Consider the following 17,771-nt stretch of genomic DNA (forward strand, 5'->3'; position numbering starts at 1 on the left):
TACCTCATCTTCTTTATCTCCTCTTCTGTTCCCTCTCTTTCTTATACTTTCTATTTATCTCTTCCTTTCTCTCTCTCTCTGCTTTGGCCTTTCTCATCACCTAATTTTCTCTCTTTCTCTCTCTCCTCTCTTTACCTCCCTCTCTCCCTCTTTATCCCTTATCTCTCTTCACCTCATCTTCTGTCTCTCCTCTTCTGTTCCCTTTCTTTCTTATACTTCCGATTACTTCCTTTCCCTCTCTCTTCTCCTCTCTCCTCACCTAATTTTCTCTATCTTTCTTTCTCTCTCCTCTCCTGTGGTCCATCTCTTCTCTCTCTCTTTTTCCATCTCTCCCTTTACCCTTCTTTCTTCTCTCCCCTCATACGTCTCTTTATCTTATCCTCTGTCTATCTTTCCCTCGCTCTCTCCCGCCTCTCCTCTCTTTCCCTCACTTCTCCTCTTTTAATCCCCCTCTCTCTTTCTCTCTGTCCTTTCCTTCACCTCATCGTTTCTCTCTCTCCTCTCTCTTTCTCTCCGGTGGTTCCTGCCTTCACCTCTTCTCCCCACACTCCTCTATTATTCTATCCTTTTCCCCTCTCCCTTCTCTTCTCTAAATGTCTAAGTGTAAACAGATCAGGCCCTGGGGAGCTCAGTCTGTCAACCACTAAGGATTCTGGGTAAACAAGTCCTCAAAATGGCCACACACACACATACACACACAGGTGAATCATCCCTGTCCTCGCACACGTCCTCACAGAGACACGTCCTCACACACTCACACTCACACACACACAAACAGCTGAAGCATCCTTGCCCTCACATGTCCTCACACACACACACACACACACACCCACACACATACACACACACATGTACAGCTGTCCTCACATGTCCTCATATACATTTACAGCTGAAGCGTCCCTGTCCTCACATGTCCTCACACACAGGTACAGCTGAAGCGTCCCTGTCTTCATATGTCCTCACACATAGGTACAGCTGTCCTCACATGTCCTCACACACACACACAGAGCTGAAGCGTCCCTGTCCTCACATGTCCTCACACACAGGTACAGCTGAAGCGTCCCTGTCTTCACATGTCCTCACACATAGGTACAGCTGTCCTCACGTGTCCTCACACACACACACAGCTGAAGCGTCCCTGTCCTCACATGTCCTCACACACAGGTACAGCTGAAGCATCCCTATCCTCACATGTCCTCACACATAGGTACAGCTGTCCTCACATGTCCTCACAAACAGGTACAGCTGAAGCGTCCCTGTACTCACATGTCCTCACACACAGGTACAGCTGTCGTCACATGTCCTCACACACACAGCTGAAGTGTCCCTGTCCTCACATGTCCTCACACACAGGTATAGCTGAAGCGTCACTGTCCTCACATACATGTACAACTGAAGCGTCCCTGTCCTCACATGTCCTCACACACAGGTACAGCTGAAGCATCCCTGTCTTCACATGTCCTCACACATAGGTACAGCTGTCCTCACATGTCCTCACACACACACAGCTGAAGCGTCCCTGTCCTCACATGTCCTTACACACAGGTACAGCAGAAGCGTCCCTGTCTTCACATGTCCTCACACATAGGTACAGCTGTCCTCACATGTTCTCACACACACGCACAGCTAAAGTGTCCCTGTCCTCACATGTCCTCACACACAGGTACAGCTGAAGCATCCCTGTCCTCACATGTCCTCACACATAGGTACAGCTGTCCTCACATGTCCTCACACACAGGTACAGCTGAAGCGTCCCTGTCCTCACATGTCCTCACACAAATGTACAGCTGAAGCGTCCCTGTCCTCACATGTCGTCACACACAGGTACAGCTGAAGCGTTCCTGTCCTCACATACAGGTACAGCTGAATCGTCCCTGTCCTCACACACAGGTAGAGCAGAAGCGTCCCTGTCCTCACATGTCCTCACACACAGGTACAGCTGAATCGTCCCTGTCCTCACATGTCCTCACACAAAGGTACAGCTGAATCGTCCCTGTCCTCACATACACAGCTGAAGCGTCCCTGTCCTCACATGTCCTCACACACAGGTACAGCTGAAGCGTCCCTGTCTTTTGGGACTAACTTGACTCGGGTTTAAACAGAATCCAGCATTAAAAGTGAGCCTGACTTTGAAGTGAGCCTGATTCACTCACGACTTTACACAAACTTGAGGAAATTAAAAATATCAAAGTCTCAGGTTTGAGAGAGAAACGCTGCACAGACTGAACCTCAAACTTAACGTGGCCAATTAACACAGACCTCTTCTGCAAACGGGACTTTTCAGAGCGTTTAATCACGTTATCGTTGTTCCCGTCTCATTTTCCGTCTGAAGTTGTTCCTGGAGAGATTCGTGCGGAGTTTGAGTAATCTTTAAGATGCCATATTGTCGATCAGCCCTCATTTCCACCGCCAAATTATGACATAACGATCCACGGCTGTCGCAGATTAAAATCAGCGCAATATGTCTGCTCTAAAGCCCCATTACGTAACTTTTCTCCTGGAGGTTCTGTCACCTGGTTGTCTCCGTGCTTAGGCTGAACGATTTGGGGAAAAATATGTACTGTAACTGCCTGGAATGTTCCCCAGTATGGCATTAATCGTCCTCGTCTCTACGGACAACAGCGGCCGATGGCACCGGGGTGAGTTACAGGTCACATCTGTGCAGAGGCGGCCCACTCACGGAAAGAATAAAGGGTTTTTTTTTCAAGGCGTTTTTTTTGTTTTTTGTTTAGATGCCATACTGCAGAACATTTCAGGCAGAAGACTAGCTAGCATCTCCATGGCGACAAACGGGCAACAGATGCGTCACACGACAAGAGCACATCTTTAGCCAACAAAAACCAAAGACACCGGGACGACATGTGAACTAAAACTGAATACGTCGCAGCTGATTTCGTCAACATTCTCTGGGGTGTGACGCTAACTGGAGGCACTGCTCTGTCTGAGGTTTTGTTAGTCATTAGCTTTGTTTTAACACAATCTGAACATAAAACCCGGCGTTAGCTTGAACTACAACACGTGAGCTGATTCGTGCTGTTAAAAAAAACCCCTGCCAAATAACAAAAACTACAGTCGCAAGCTAGCTAGCGTTAGCCGACAGTTTTTCAGTTACTTTTAAACCTTTTTCTCACCGTTTTATTAAAAATCAAACACGTAAACAGGACCATGAATGCTCATATTTACCAAAGACTCTTGAAAGTGTTCCGTTAAAACATTTTGTATTTTTTCTTGAGTTTTCAGACCATTTTAAATCTCTTTTTAATGTCTCGTTTGCTAATGTGTGCGTCGTGTCTCCATGGTAACGTCTCACACACACACACACACACACACACACACAGTAGTATCAATCACTATAAGACTCATCTGGGCTGGAGATCAAACCGGGCGTCTTCTCACTGTGAGGCAGAAGCACCACTCACTGCTCCTCTCTGTGTGATCAGCAGGAGGGAGCGTTCATTTATTCCGGATTTTTGCCAGGCGGAATTCTTAAACAGGAGCAGCTGGAATTCTCTGGGAAAATTGAGTTATTATTTCCTCATTGAATTTGATTGTGATGATGTCATTGCCTCCTCTCTCCTTCTGACATCATCCCTCGCTTTCTAACTCACTCTCTCTTCCTCCTTTCACTCTCTCTGTCCCTCTCCTCCCTACTTATCTTCTCTTCTGTCCCTTTCTCTCTCTCTCCTCTCTCTTCTTCTCCTGTCTTTCCTTCCTCTTTATATCTACCTCCCTTTTCCTTCTCTCTTTCTTTTTTCTCTCTCCCTCTTTATCCTTTACATCCATCTTTTCTCCTTATTATCCACCCCCTTTTCCCTCTTTTCTCTTCTTTCTCCTCTCCTCCCCCTCTTCTCCTGACTTTTATCTCTCCCCTTTGCTTTCTATCCCCCTCCCCTCTACCTCCCCTCCCCTCCTCTCTCTCTCCTCCCTACTTATCTCCTCTTCTGTCCCTCTTTTTATCTACATCTGTGTCTCCCCTCTCTCTTCTGTCTCCTCTGTCTTTCCTCCCTATTTTTATCTTCCCTCCTCTCTCTTTCTCGCTCTCTCCCTCCCACTCCTCTTTCTCTCTCTCTCTCCTTCCCTTCTTTCTTTTTCTCTCTCCCTCCCTCCCTTCACTATCTCTCCCTCTCTCTCTATCTCCCTCCCCACTTTCTCTCTCTCTCCCTCCGTCCCTCACTCCCTCCCCTCTTTTTTCTCTCTACCTCCCTCTCTTCTTTCTCTCTCCCTCTCTCTCCCTCCCTTCTTTCATTATCTATTTCTCCCCATCTTTCCCCTCTTTCTCTCTTTAATACCCCTTCTTTCACTATCTATCTTTCTCGTCTCTCCTCTTTCTCTCTCTCCCTCTCTCTCTTTCTCTTCCTCTCTCCCCTCTTTCTCCCTCCCTCCCTTCTTTCTCTCTTTCTCTCCCTCTCTCCCTTCCTCCATCTCTCTGTCTTTCTCTTCCTCCCCCTCCCTCCGTCTCTCGTGTTATTTCTGTTTTGAGTTTGATGGACAGAGGCTCAAATGGGGGACAGTGGTCTCTGTCCTGCCCCTGTCACATTATTATTTTACACAGAGAGAAAGATAGAGGGAGGGAGAAAGAGAAAAAGGGAGGAGGGAGAGAAGGAGGGAAAAGAAAGGAAGGGAGAGAGTCTCAGACAGATGTGGAGGAGAGAGGAGGAGATAGAGGGGGAAAGAGAGCGGGAGGAATATGGAGAGGGCAGGAGTGAGAGGTGGAAAAAGGAGAGTGAGAGGAGAAAGATAGAGAGGGAGGAGAGAGGATAAAAGTAGAGAGTAGAGGGAGAGAGAGTGAAAAGAGGAAGAGAGAGGAAGGATAAGGTAGATAAAAAGAGGGAGTAAAAGGCAGAAGAGGGAGGAGAGAACGGGAGAGAAGAGAGCGAGGGGGAGAGAGAAAGAGACAAGAGGGGTAGGGAGAGAGGAAGGTAAGAAAGAAGAAGAGAGGAAGGTAAGAAAGAAGGAGAGAGGAAGGTAAGAAAGAAGGAGAGAGGAAGGTAAGGAAGAAAGAGAGGAAGGTAAGAAAGAAGGAGAGAGGAAGGTAAGAGAGAAAGGAGGAGAGGTAAAAAGAGAGAACGGGAGAGAGACAGACAAATGAGAAGGAGAGAGAGGGAAAGATGGAGAAGAAAGGAGAGAGGATAGAGCAGGAGTGAGAGGTGGAAAAGGAGAGAGAGGAGAAAGATAAAGAGAGAGAGTTTTGATTGACAGGTGAAATGGCGGTTGCTGTTCCAGAGGCAATGAGCACCTGACCTCCAGAGTGAAAGTGACAGAAAAACAACCGTCTCCCCCTGTGTCCCCGTGTCCTAATGTGACAAAATGTCCCACACTGAGGCTTTAACCATGTCCTAATGTGACGAAATGTCCCACACCGAGGCTTTAACCGTGTCCTAATGTGACGAAATGTCCCACACCGAGGCTTTAACCGTGTCCTAATGTGACGAAATGTCCCACAGTGGAACTTTAACCATGTCCTAATGTGACGAAATGTCCCACAGTGGAACTTTAACCATGTTCTAATGTGACCAAATGTCCCACAGTGGTGAAATGTCCCGCAGTGAGTCTTTAGGCTAGCATATTAGCTCTGTCCATTAGTTTATGGTCCTTGCATAACATCTGAGCGACACACAGACGTTTAAGTCGTTGTCATAGCGACGGCTCACCTCAAACAGACACGAGACGATCCTCCTGTTCAACCTTTACTCTGACGACGACAAGAACTAATTTATGGAAAAAAATAAAAAATAAACGTTGTTATTCTCACAGAAATAATCGTCCTGACGAGATGACACTAGGACACAATCGTCTCCATAACGAGCCTCTGTGATTCACGTCCGTGTGTTTTCTTACGACGCCGTTTGCTGTTATGTTCTGTTTGTCACTGTGTTTTACTGTTAATGAACTGTCAAAGTGTAAAGCTTTTATTTTGAAAGGTGAGAACAGGAAGAGGAGGATTTGCACTTAAAGAGGGTGTGTTATACAGAATCTTTTTTTTTTGTGTTCTATTGTTGTTCCTTCATCAAAAACACATCTGAAGAGGTTTTAAATGTCATCCATGCATGTTTGAATAATCTAGTGATCTCTCCCGGGCTCTAATCGAACCCTCCTTACATTTCGCTGTAAGATCTTGTACAAAGCTCCGCCCACAAGTCTACATCACCCACGCTCCCACATGACAATCCTCCATAAATATACAAAAACATGATACAAAAGTGTACACTATGACTTCACAAACCTGATGTGATGTGCAGTAGTTTCATTAGCTGATTGTGTTATGCTAGCGCTCTGAAGGGGGAGTGACTTAGCGCAGAGAGCAAATAAAAGGGAAACATACAAAACATGTTAATACGCTGTCTAGCATTTTGAAAACAACAAAAGTAAACATGGTGATCTAAATATGTGATGATTTAGGATTTAATACCCCATAGAGTAAAATACCTCCTCTTTAATACCCCATAGAGTAAAATACCTCCTCTTTAATACCCCCACATTAAAATACCTCATCTTTAATACCACATAGAAGTAAAATACCTCCTCTTTAATACCCCATAGAGTAAAATACCTCCTCTTTAATACCCCATAGAAGTAAATACCTCCTCTTTAATACCCCATAGAGTAAAATACCTCCTCTTTAATACCCCATAGAAGTAAATACCTCCTCTTTAATACCCCCACATTAAAATACCTCATCTTTAATACCACATAGAAGTAAAATACCTCCTCTTTAATACCCCATAGAGTAAAATACCTCCTCTTTAATACCCCATAGAAGTAAATACCTCCTCTTTAATACCCCCACATTAAAATACCTCCTCTTTAATACCCCATAGAAGTAAATACCTCCTCTTTAATACCCCATAGAAGTAAATACCTCCTCTTTAATACCCCCACATTAAAATACCTCCTCTTTAATACCCCGTAGAATTAAATACCTCTTCTTTAATACCCCGCATTAAAATACCTCCTCTTTAATACCCCGTAGAAGTAAATACCTCCTCTTTAATACCCCGCATTAAAATACCTCCTCTTTAATACCCCATAGAAGTAAATACCTCCTCTTTAATACCCCATAGAAGTAAAATAACTCCTCTTTAATACCCCATAGAATTAAAATATCTCCTCTTTAATACCCCACACATTAAAATCCCTCCTCTTTAATACCCCATAGAAGTAAATACCTCCTCTTTAATACCCCACACATTAAAATACCTCGTCTTTAATACCCCATACATCTTTAAAATATAAAATACTTGATTAAACCCCCCTCTCTGTGTGACCCTGTGCTACATCAGTGTTATATTAAAGTGAAGCAGCAGGTTTCAGTGAGAAGTGTCAGATTTCCTCGGCGCACCTGAACGCACCGTCACTCCCGTCTGTAACGTCACATCATCGACACAAGATGGCGGCTCAAAGTCTGATCTGTCAAAGTGTCAAAGAAACAGGAAACACCGCGATCGAAAAAAGACACGACAACGACATCGACACGCTTCAGATTATTCAACGAAGAACAACTCAGGACGAGAGAGAAACTGTGAAACGGCTTCAGAAACGGCTTCACGACTGAAACAGGCAGGAATCAGAGGTGGGACTAGTTACATTTACTGGAGTAACTTTATACAGAAATTATACTTTTCAGAGTACTTTTTATTTTCATTTCTATTTGAGTAATAATTTTTATTGAAGTAACAGTACGCGAGTACTTGAGTAAAAGTTGTGGTTCCCCCGGCTTAGTACTGGTTCAGTCCTGGTTTAGTTCTGGTTCAGTCCTGGTTTAGTCCTGGTTCAGTCCTAGTTTAGTCCTGGTTCAATCCTGGTTTAGTCCCGGTTTGGTCCTGTTTTAGTCCCGGTTTAGTCCCGGTTTAGTCCCAGTTTAGTCCTGGTTTAGTTATGGTTTAGTCCTGGATTATTTCTGGTTTTGTCCTGATTTATTTCTGGTTTAGTCCTGGTTTGGTCTCTGTTCTTCTTTCGTGGGTGTCTCTTCAAATCCAAATCAGATTTTTATCGTTATTTTAATAAAGAAAAGTGTTTTTATTTATTTTAACGTCCAAGAATAACCAACACTTTTATTCAGACGCCCACAGGAGAAGTCAACGCATGAGACAAAGATCTGGACTAAACGAGAACTAAACCAGGACTAAACCAGGATTGAACCAGTACTGAACCAGGACTGAACCAGGACTAAACCAGGACTAGACCAGGACTAAACCAGGACTAGATCAGGACTAGACCAGGACTGAATGAGGACTGAACCTGGACTACAGACAGTAGGAGAGCTTGTATCTGACATAAATCTTTTCTTTTGTGACTTTTTAAACTCTGGTCTGGTCTTGTCTCCGTTTCATCATTTTTTTCATTGTTGTTTTAAAAAAGAAAAGATTTTCTCTGATCTGCAAAACGACTCAGACCCGCAACAAAAGAGAGAGATTACATCACCTGTGCATTTAAATCAAGAGGACTAAACCAGGACTAAAGAAGGACTAAACCGGGACTAAACCAGGACTAAAGAAGGACTAAACCAAGTCTAAACCGGGACTAAAGAAGGACTAAACCAGGACTAAACCGGGACTAAACTGGGACTAAACCGGGACTAAACCGGGACTAAACCGGGACTAAACCGGGACTAAACCTGGACTAAACCGGGACTAAACCGGGACTAAACCGGGACTAAACCTGGACTAAACCGGGACTAAACTGGGACTAAACCGGGACTAAACAGGGACTAAACAGGGACTAAACCGGGACTAAACTGGGACTAAACCAGAACTAAACCGGGACTAAATCGGGACTAAACCAGGAGTAAACCAGGACTGAACATAAATAGTAGTCTTTAGTCTTTTGCATGAGCTCCCTCTGCAGGTGTCGTCTCGTCAGTGCAGTTAAGTTTTGCCACGCCCTCTTTTTAGTCGACCAGTCACACGGCAGCACATGTTTTTAGTTCAAAAAGAATTTTGTTCCTGCAGAAATCAGAGTTTAGAGCAGTGAGTTTCCTCTGTCACAGATCTGACACGTGTGCGGTCCAGGCGAGACACTGTCCTCACGTTTCTACGGCAACAACACACTCCCGTCTCAGCACCGACAGCATGCTCCGTATCCACGACGACGGTAAACATGAGGCCCGTCATACGTGTGTGTGGTCCTCCTCATTAGAGCTGACACTGCAGGGAGTATGGAGGGATGAGAGAGGAGAGAGAGAGAGAAGAAAGAGGCGGGCGTCTGTGTGTTAAGTGCAGAGGATGAGAACAAGAAAATGCCACGGAGACAGAGGTAGTGATTATGAACAAGTGTTTAAACAAGAGTGACATTTAAACCAGGACTAAACCAGGACTGAACCCGGACTAAACCCGGACTAAACCAGGACTAAACCAGGACTAAACCAGGACTAAACCAGGACTAAACCAGGACTAGACCAGGACTAGACCAGGACTAAACCAGGACTAGACTAGGACTAAACAGGCCTGCAGACTTGAGTCCAGTCCTGACCCACAGTGTTGTATCTTGAATTTCTGTCAAACAAACATTGAACTTTTGGCTTTTCCCTCAAACACAAACGCCGTCCGCTCCACTGAAGCGTCGCCTCGTTTTGATTCAAATCCGACCGGACAAAATCACAAAATATGAGCCAGATATTTACTTCAGAACCTCCTCTGTGTCTCATCTGAGCGACACCTCCGGCTCTGAGCCAACGAGATGTTTCTGAGAGGAGAGTACGGAGGCCTGGAGGGACAAAAAGCACACGAGAGGATTGAGGAAGGACCCAGAGGGAGGGGGCAGTGGCAGAGTGGTTAGCTTCAGAGATAAGACTCCAGAAAGACTCCAGCCTCAGGCCTGGTCCTGACAGGTCTAAACCGGGTCTACACCAGGACTAAACCAGGTCTAAATCAGGTCTAAACAGAGTCTAAACTGGGTCTAAACCAGGACTAAACCAGGACTAAACCAGATCTAAGCCAAGACTAAACCGGGTCTAAACCGGGTCTAAACCAGGTCTACACCAGGACTAAACCAGGTCTAAATCAGGTCTAAACCAGGTCAACACCAAGTCTAAACCGGGTCTAAACCAGGTCAAAACTGGGTGTAAACCAAGACTAAACCAGGAATAAACCGGGCCTAAACTGGATCTAAACAGAGTCTAAACCGGGTCTAAACTGGGTCTAAACTGGTGTAATCTAGGATTAACCAGGTCTAAACCAGGACTAAACCAGGACTAAACCAGGTCTATCCTAGGTCTAAACCAGGTGTAATCTAGGACTGAATCAGGTCTAAACCAGGACTAAACCAGGACTAAACTAGGTCTAATTTAGAACTGAACCAAGCCTAGACCCGGTCTCCTGACAAGTCTAACGTAGATTGCATCTCCTCCTGCACAGCTCAAAACAGTCTGATCCACCTTGTGACATCATCAGGTGGTACTGCAGACACACTGTGTTTGTTCTGTGCTTCTAATCGATGACAAATCACAATATTGATCCAATACAACTTCATAAAAGAAACAAGTTCGCTGATTTACTTGTTAGAAAACAGCGTCGCCCAATGAGAGCTGACGTCGCCCTGAACCCTCTCTCCACCCGCCCTCTCTCTCTCTCTACACTTCTCTCTTCTTTCTCTCTCTCCTCTTTTCCCTCTTTCTGTCTCTCTCCTCTCTCTTTCTCCTCTCTCTTTCTCCTCTTGTGCTGTTTTTCGTCTGAAGTGTTCCAGACGTCGGTGAAATGAGCAGGTTGAAGCTGGCGGCCATTTTGTTTCTCATTCAAGTTCTTTTGGAGGCGACATTTTGACCTTTTCAGACCCAGAGCGTCTGCGGTAAAAGCACTCAGACCCAGAGCTTCTGAAACACTCAGAGCCACAGCTGCTCCCAAAACATCAAGTCCATCTGTGACGGTGAAGAAAAGTCAAAAATCAAACTTCAAACAAGCTACAAAAATAAAACATTTGGAGAAGAACTTCAAGAAGGTTCCTACGTTTCCAAGGACTTTTCAAGGATATTTTCTATTGCGTTTTTTTCCAAATAAAGATGCCGTCTAAGGCTACACCTGCAAACAAATATATTCTCTTGCATTGCATTGTATATGAACTGTATTTTCCAGAGTATAAGTCGCACTGGAGTATAAGTCACGCCAGCCAAAAAATCTAAAATTATAAAGGAAAAACATATATTTCCATATTATTTGTATCTGAGTATAAGTCGCACCAGCCAAAAAATGCATAATTATAAAGAAAAAAACATATATTTCACATTATTTGCACCTGAGTATGAGTCGCACCAGCCAAAAAATGCATAATTATGAAGAAAAAAACATATTTCACATATAAATCAATCGCATCTGAGTATAAGTCGCACCTCCGGCCAAACTATGAAAAAAAGTTGTACATAAAGAAAATAGTTCATAAAATACGGTAGACATAGACCTATAGATCACCCTGTATATTTCCTTGTGGTCAAACTCAAATTACATAGAAAAATTTGTAGTAAACACAGAATAATTTGTATAAATTTGATGTAATTTTCCTGCATTTTGGTTTTAAATGAAAAAAACTCAACAGGTCATTTTACTGTGACGATGGAAATAACAGTCTCGATCAGTTTGAGATCCAATAATCCAGGAAATCAATGAAGAAAAGAACAGAATATGTATTTTCCAGGACTTTTGAGGGTTTTTTTTCTCATTTTTTATGTCTCAAAAACAGTTTCTAGGTTTTCTATGACACATGTATTATGCAAAACGTATTTATTGAAGCGTTTTACCATGTTATAACGCTGTTCCCTCATCACAAACACGTCTGAAAAGGTTTTAAATGTCATTCAAGCATGTTTGAGTAATCTAGTGATCTCTCCAAGGCCTTATTCAAACCCTTCTTATGGTTAGCCGTATAATTCTGTACGAGGCTCCACCCACAAACCTACATTACCCAGGCTCCCACACGACAATTCTCCATAAATAAACAAAAAGATGATAGAAAAACTGTACACTACGACTTCACAAACCTGAAGTTCCTAAACTGGTCTGGAGAAGAATCCTGACTGGACGCCCCTTGTGATCTGACCTTTTCCCCATCAGATCATCATAATCAGACACTGATCTCTCTCTTCTCTCTCCTCATTATCTTATACTCCCTCTCTCCTGGCCTCTCTCTCTCTTTTTCTTTCTCTCTCTCTCAAATGCCCCTGGAGAGAACAACGATGATAAGGTCAAACATGACACAGGACTAAACCAGGACTAAACCAGGACTAAACCAGGACTAAACCAGGACTGAACCAGGACTGAACCAGGACTGAACCAGGACTGAACCAGGACTAAACCAGGACTGAACCAGGACTAAACCAGGACTGAACTAGGACTAAACCAGGACTAATCCAGCTCTAAACCAGGACTAAACCAGGACTAATCCAGGACTAATCCAGGACTAATCCAGGACTAAACCAGGACTAAATCAGGTCTAAACCAGGACCAAAACAGAACTGAAACAGGACTAGACAAAGTTCTGTTTGTGTTATTTTTCCTGTGAAAGCAGTTGTTCAAAATCCACTGAGAGTTCTGGGCTTGGAGAAACATTTGTAAACTCGACCCGAGCAGGAGAACTACAAACATGGGGCTGTGTGTTTTGCTGTGAACAAGGGAACGCACTGAGGCATGCTGGGAGTTTGAGTTTCGGGGTCGCGCTTCTTTAATCTTCATTTTGTTTGACAGCTCTGTGTTCAGAGAGAGAACAAATCCCATCTGCTCCACCAGAAATCACCGAGAGAAGGAATCAAGAAACAAAAGAAAAGAGGAGAGAAGAGAGGGAGAAGCAGAGCAGACGGGCAAAAGGAGCGCAGGAGAGGAGCAGAGGGTCGTAATAAAGTGTTTGTGTTACCCAGAAATCTTTGTTTTCACGGTTTCTCGTCGGCCAATCAGAGCGAGTCTTATTCAATTACACTGAGCCACAGATTTCAGATCGATAAACAACAACTGATACTGAAAACAAACGAGGTACAGAGAGGAGGAGAGGAGGTGCAGCGGGAGGAGAGGAAGAGAGGAGGTGCATCAGGCATAGAGGAAGAGAGGGAGAGAGGAGGTGCATCAGGTGGAGAGGGAGAGAGGAGGTGCACCAGGTGCAGAGGAAGAGAGGAGGTGCACCAGGCAGAGAGGGAGAGAGGAGGTGCACCAGGTGGAGAGGGAGAGAGGAGGTGAGATACTGACAGAGGAGGAGAGGAGGTGCACCAGGTGGAGAGTGAGAGAGGAGGTGCACCAGGCGGAGAGGGAGAGAGGAGGTGCACCAGGAGGAGAGGAAGAGAGGAGGTGCACCAGGTGGAGAGGAAGAGAGGAGATGCATCAGGCAGAGAGGGAGAGAGGAGGTGCACCAGGTGGAGAGGGAGAGAGGAGGTGCACCAGGTGGAGAGGGAGAGAGGAGGAGCACCAGGTGGCACAGAGCAAGAGAGGAAGAGAGGAGGTGCACCAAGCGGAGACGGAGAGAGGAAGAGAGAAAGAGAGGAGGAGCACCAGGTGGAGTGGGAGAGAGGAGGTGCACCAGGTGGAGAGGAAGGGAGGAGGTGCACCAGGCAGAGAGGGAGAGAGGAGGTGAGATACTGAGAGAGGAGGAGAGGAGGTGCACCAGGTGGAGAGTGAGAGAGAAAGAGAGGAGGTGCACCAGTTTGAGAGAGGAGGTGCACCAGGAGGAGAGGAAGAGAGGAGGTGTACCAGGTGGAGAGGAAGAGAGGAGATGCATCAGGCATAAAGGAAGAGAAGGAGAGAGGAGGTGCACCAGGTGGAGAGGGAGAGAGGAGGTGCACTGGGAGGAGGTGCAACAGGAGGAGAGGGAGGGAGGAGGTGCACTGGGCAGAGAAGGAGAGAGGAGGTGCACCAGGCATAGAGCAAGAGAGGAAGAGAGGAGGTGCACCAGGCGCAGAAGGAGAGAGGAGGTGCACCAGGTGGAGAGGAAGAGAGGAGGTGCATCAGGCAGAGAGGGAGAGAGGAGGTGCACCAGGTGGAGAGGGAGAGAGGAGGTGCACCAGGTGGAGAGGGAGAGAGGAGGAGCACCAGGTGGAGTGGGAGAGAGGAGGTGCACCAGGTGGAGAGGGAGAGAGGAGGTGCACCAGGCAGAGAGGGAGAGAGGAGGTGAGATACTGAGAGAGGAGGAGCACCAGGTGGAGAGTGAGAGAGGAAGAGAGGAGGTGCACCAGTTTGAGAGAGGAGGTGCACCAGGAGGAGAGGAAGAGAGGAGGTGCACCAGGTGGAGAGGGAGAGAGGAGGTGCACCAGGCGCAGAAGGAGAGAGGAGGTGCACCAGGTGGAGAGGGAGAGAGGAGGTGCAGCAGGCACAGAGCAAGAGAGGAAGAGAGGAGGTGCACCAAACGGAGACGGAGAGAGGAAGAGAGAAAGAGAGGAGGTGCACTAGGTGGAGAGGAAGAGAGGAGGTGCACCAGAAGGAGACGGAGAAAGACGATGAATGTTTAGCAGCAGCAGTAGTACTAGCAGTAGTAGTAATAGTATTAGCAGCAGCAGTAGTAATAGAAGTAATTGCAGTAGCAGTAACAGTAGTAGCAGAAGTAAAACTAGTATTTTGGCAGTAGTAGTATTAACAATAGTAGTAGTAATAGCTGTAGTGGCAGTAGTATTAGTTGTAGGAGTACAATAGTAGCAGTAGCAGTAGCATCTGTAGTAGTAGTAGCAGTTATTATAACAGCAGTAGTCGTAGTAGCAACAGTAGCTGTAATAGTAGTATCATAGTAGTATTAGTCATAGTAGTGCTTGTAGTGGCAGTAGTAGAAGTAGTAGCAGCAGTAGTAGCAACAGTAGTAGTAGTATTACAGATACATTAAAGTCCCTGTACCTGATTTGTCTTATATATTTGTGTATCTGAGTATAGTGTCTTATTTCAGTACACATATATTATATACGCAGCTCTGGAGGTCAGAGTAAGTCCGCTGTGTACTGTCGGCAATTATGAAGTGTTTTGTTGTATTTGTTGTGAGTTTAACCGTGAAGGCAGAGCTGATAAACTCACTGTGCTGGATAATTACAATAATAACTTTGGACCACTGCAAATCGTTTAAAATAACCTGCTCTGTTTTTCACGTTTTTACTGCGTTTTAACTGTATATTTTGCCTTTTTTCCCTTATATTCCCATATATTTTCATATCAAGATACTTAACAAACCAAAACACGACCCAACCTTAACAAAAACTGAAATGAAAAACGCAACATCTCCAATTTGTCAGCTGTTTGACCCCTGACCTCTGACCTTGTGTCATTCCCCAATTTGAGTCACAGCCAAATTTGCGTCGCCAAATTTGCGTCACAGCTTACTTCGGCAACACAACAAGGACAAACTATGTGAATATGCTACTTATTTTTATCCTTCTTTCAATAATTAACTGCTAAAAAGCTCGAGTAAACAGATGAGTGACAGAAAGTTGGAGGTTAATGGATCTGACTGAGATATTTAATGTGTTTTGTGATTACAGCGATACAGGAATTTACAAGTGTTTCTATAAGAATAAACCTCGTGAAAGTTTCTTTGCGAACTCTATTTAACTTAATTGAATTAACTTAATTGAAGGCAAACAAGGTTTCAACTGATGGAGAACATTTTAACTGTTTCTGGTGAGTAAAATAATGAAAATAAAGTCAAGCTAACGGCTAAACCAGGACTAAACCAGGACTAAATCAGGACTAAACAAGGACTAAACAAGGACTAAACCGGGACTAAACCAGGACTGAACCAAAACTGAACCAGCACTGAACCAGGACTGAACCAGGACTAAACCAGGACTAAACCAGGACTGAACCTGGACTGAACCAGGACTAAACCAGGACTGAACCTGGACTGAACCAGGACTAAACCAGGACTAAACCCGGACTAAACCAGGACTAAACCAGGACTAAACCCGGACTAAACCCGGACTAAACCCGGACTAAAACAGGACTAAACTAGGACTAAACCTGGGAGTCCCTGCTGCCCTCATGACTAAGCGCCAATTAAGTGGAAGAAAATGGATGGATGTGTCACTGCAGTAAAAAACACACTTTTGGCAAATATCTAAAATTGGAGAATGACAATCTCCGTTCTCAGTCTTTGAAACCCTCCGTCACCCATTTGACCCCTGACCCTCCCCTGACCCCTGACCTGCTCTCTTACCGTAATCGATGTCGTAGAAGACGATGAACTTCTTCCAGGCGAGCTCGGTGACCAGACTGAGCATGACCTGGTTGAGCTTGACCGGGGGGCGGGCGGCGAGCGTGTAGGTTTGACCTCGGGGGGCGGAGCTGAACCTGCACGCCGTACGAGGAGCGCCGTCGCTGCTCCTCTGGACGAACAGATGGGGGATGTGCATGGCGTCCGTCAGGCTCTGGAGGGCGCTGGCGGACGCGCAGCCCGTGGAGGAGACCAGAGCCAAGATGCCCTGGTTCATGAGCTCGCAGGCTGGAAGAGAAGAAGAGCGAGGGTGAAGACCGTGAAGAACTACACGTGTGACAGATCGTTAGGTTCACTGAGATGTTTATTTCAGTCAGAGGTATTTTCTGACCACAGGTGGTCGAAGTACTCAATCAAAAGTATCCACGGCAAGAAAAAGTACAGAAATACAGTGGTCCCTTATTTATCGCGGGGGTTACGTTCTAAAAATAACCCGCAACAGGCAAAATCCGTGAAGCAATTATATGTTTTTGTCTGTAAAACCCCTCACCACACACTTTATACACTTTTCTCACACAGGCGTTAACATTTTCTCACATTTCTCTCTTGTTTAAACTCTCTCAAAGTTCAAACCTTCGCAGGCGTCTTTGTCGGTGCAGAACGTTTCATCGACATTGTGGGTTTTGTCGGGGAGAAAACAAATTGCAAACGTACAGCACTTCAGAGTCACACTGCGATCCAACGTTTATGTAAATTTGTCCGAACACATTCTGTACTGTACAGCAGTGGTCCCCAACCACCGGGCCATGGACCGGTACCGGTCTGTGGATCAATTGGTACCAGGCCACCGGCCGTCCAAGTAATAATTAATTATTTCCGTTGTATTTATTATCTGAGTCTGAACAATCGTTTATTTTGAAAAATCTTTTATTTTGAAAAATGACCGGATTCTTTTGGTTACATTTCCGTCACTTGAGCGCCGACAACTTAACCACTTAGCATTCCGACGGTCCGCGGGCGCGTATTGCGTAATTTTATGCACTGTTTTGCAGCACTTTTGCATTTTAAACATGACGAAACGGACAAAACAAAGGAAGTACGCGACCGAGGACACTGTGGATGTTTGTACAAGTTAAACTAGAGGCATCTTGGACCTGGAGCGGTTCATGGAACCGAGTGAAGATCTCATGGTGGACTGAGGAGCAGAGGACCTTATGTTTTGATGGACTGGATGCTGTTCCTGATCGGTAAGTGTGGTTTATTCTGCTATTATGGGTCAAATGTGTATCATGTGTAATCATTAGCATTAGCTAATGCCAATCTGCGCCCCAAAGTGTATAAATGCTCAGCAGACAAATTTACAGTGATTCTGACACCTGTGGGTAAAACTATAGGGTGTTACCTTTACAAAGACCCCAAACTTGTGCATTTACTACTGAGGGATCAATAGTAGTGATTATTTACCGGTCCACGGTAAAATTTTCAAGCGTTGGCCGGTCCGCGGTGATAAAAAGGTTGGGGACCACTGCTGTACAGGACACACGGCACGGAGGAGACTGATGGACAATGGTCTACAGTCCAACAGCCAATCAGGACGCACAACACAATGGTCTACAGTCCAACAGCCAATCAGGACGCACAACACAATGGTCTACAGTCCAACAGCCAATCAGGAC

At 45.3% G+C, this 17,771-nt stretch overlaps 1 protein-coding gene across 1 annotated transcript in view; it reads right to left on the reverse strand.

Annotated features, from left to right (window-relative positions):
- The window catches only part of LOC117386930 (glutamate receptor ionotropic, delta-1-like), a 386,841-nt gene that overhangs the window by 86,320 nt on the left and 282,750 nt on the right, over positions 1-17,771 (reverse strand). The window contains exon 3 of the mRNA XM_033984304.1: positions 16,099-16,383. Coding sequence (XP_033840195.1) covers positions 16,099-16,383 — 285 coding nt within the window. The remainder of the gene's footprint in view (positions 1-16,098; positions 16,384-17,771) is intronic.

The sequence above is a fragment of the Periophthalmus magnuspinnatus genome, chromosome 19, assembly GCF_009829125.3.
Source record: "Periophthalmus magnuspinnatus isolate fPerMag1 chromosome 19, fPerMag1.2.pri, whole genome shotgun sequence".
In the NCBI taxonomy this organism is placed as follows: Eukaryota; Metazoa; Chordata; class Actinopteri; order Gobiiformes; family Gobiidae; genus Periophthalmus; species Periophthalmus magnuspinnatus.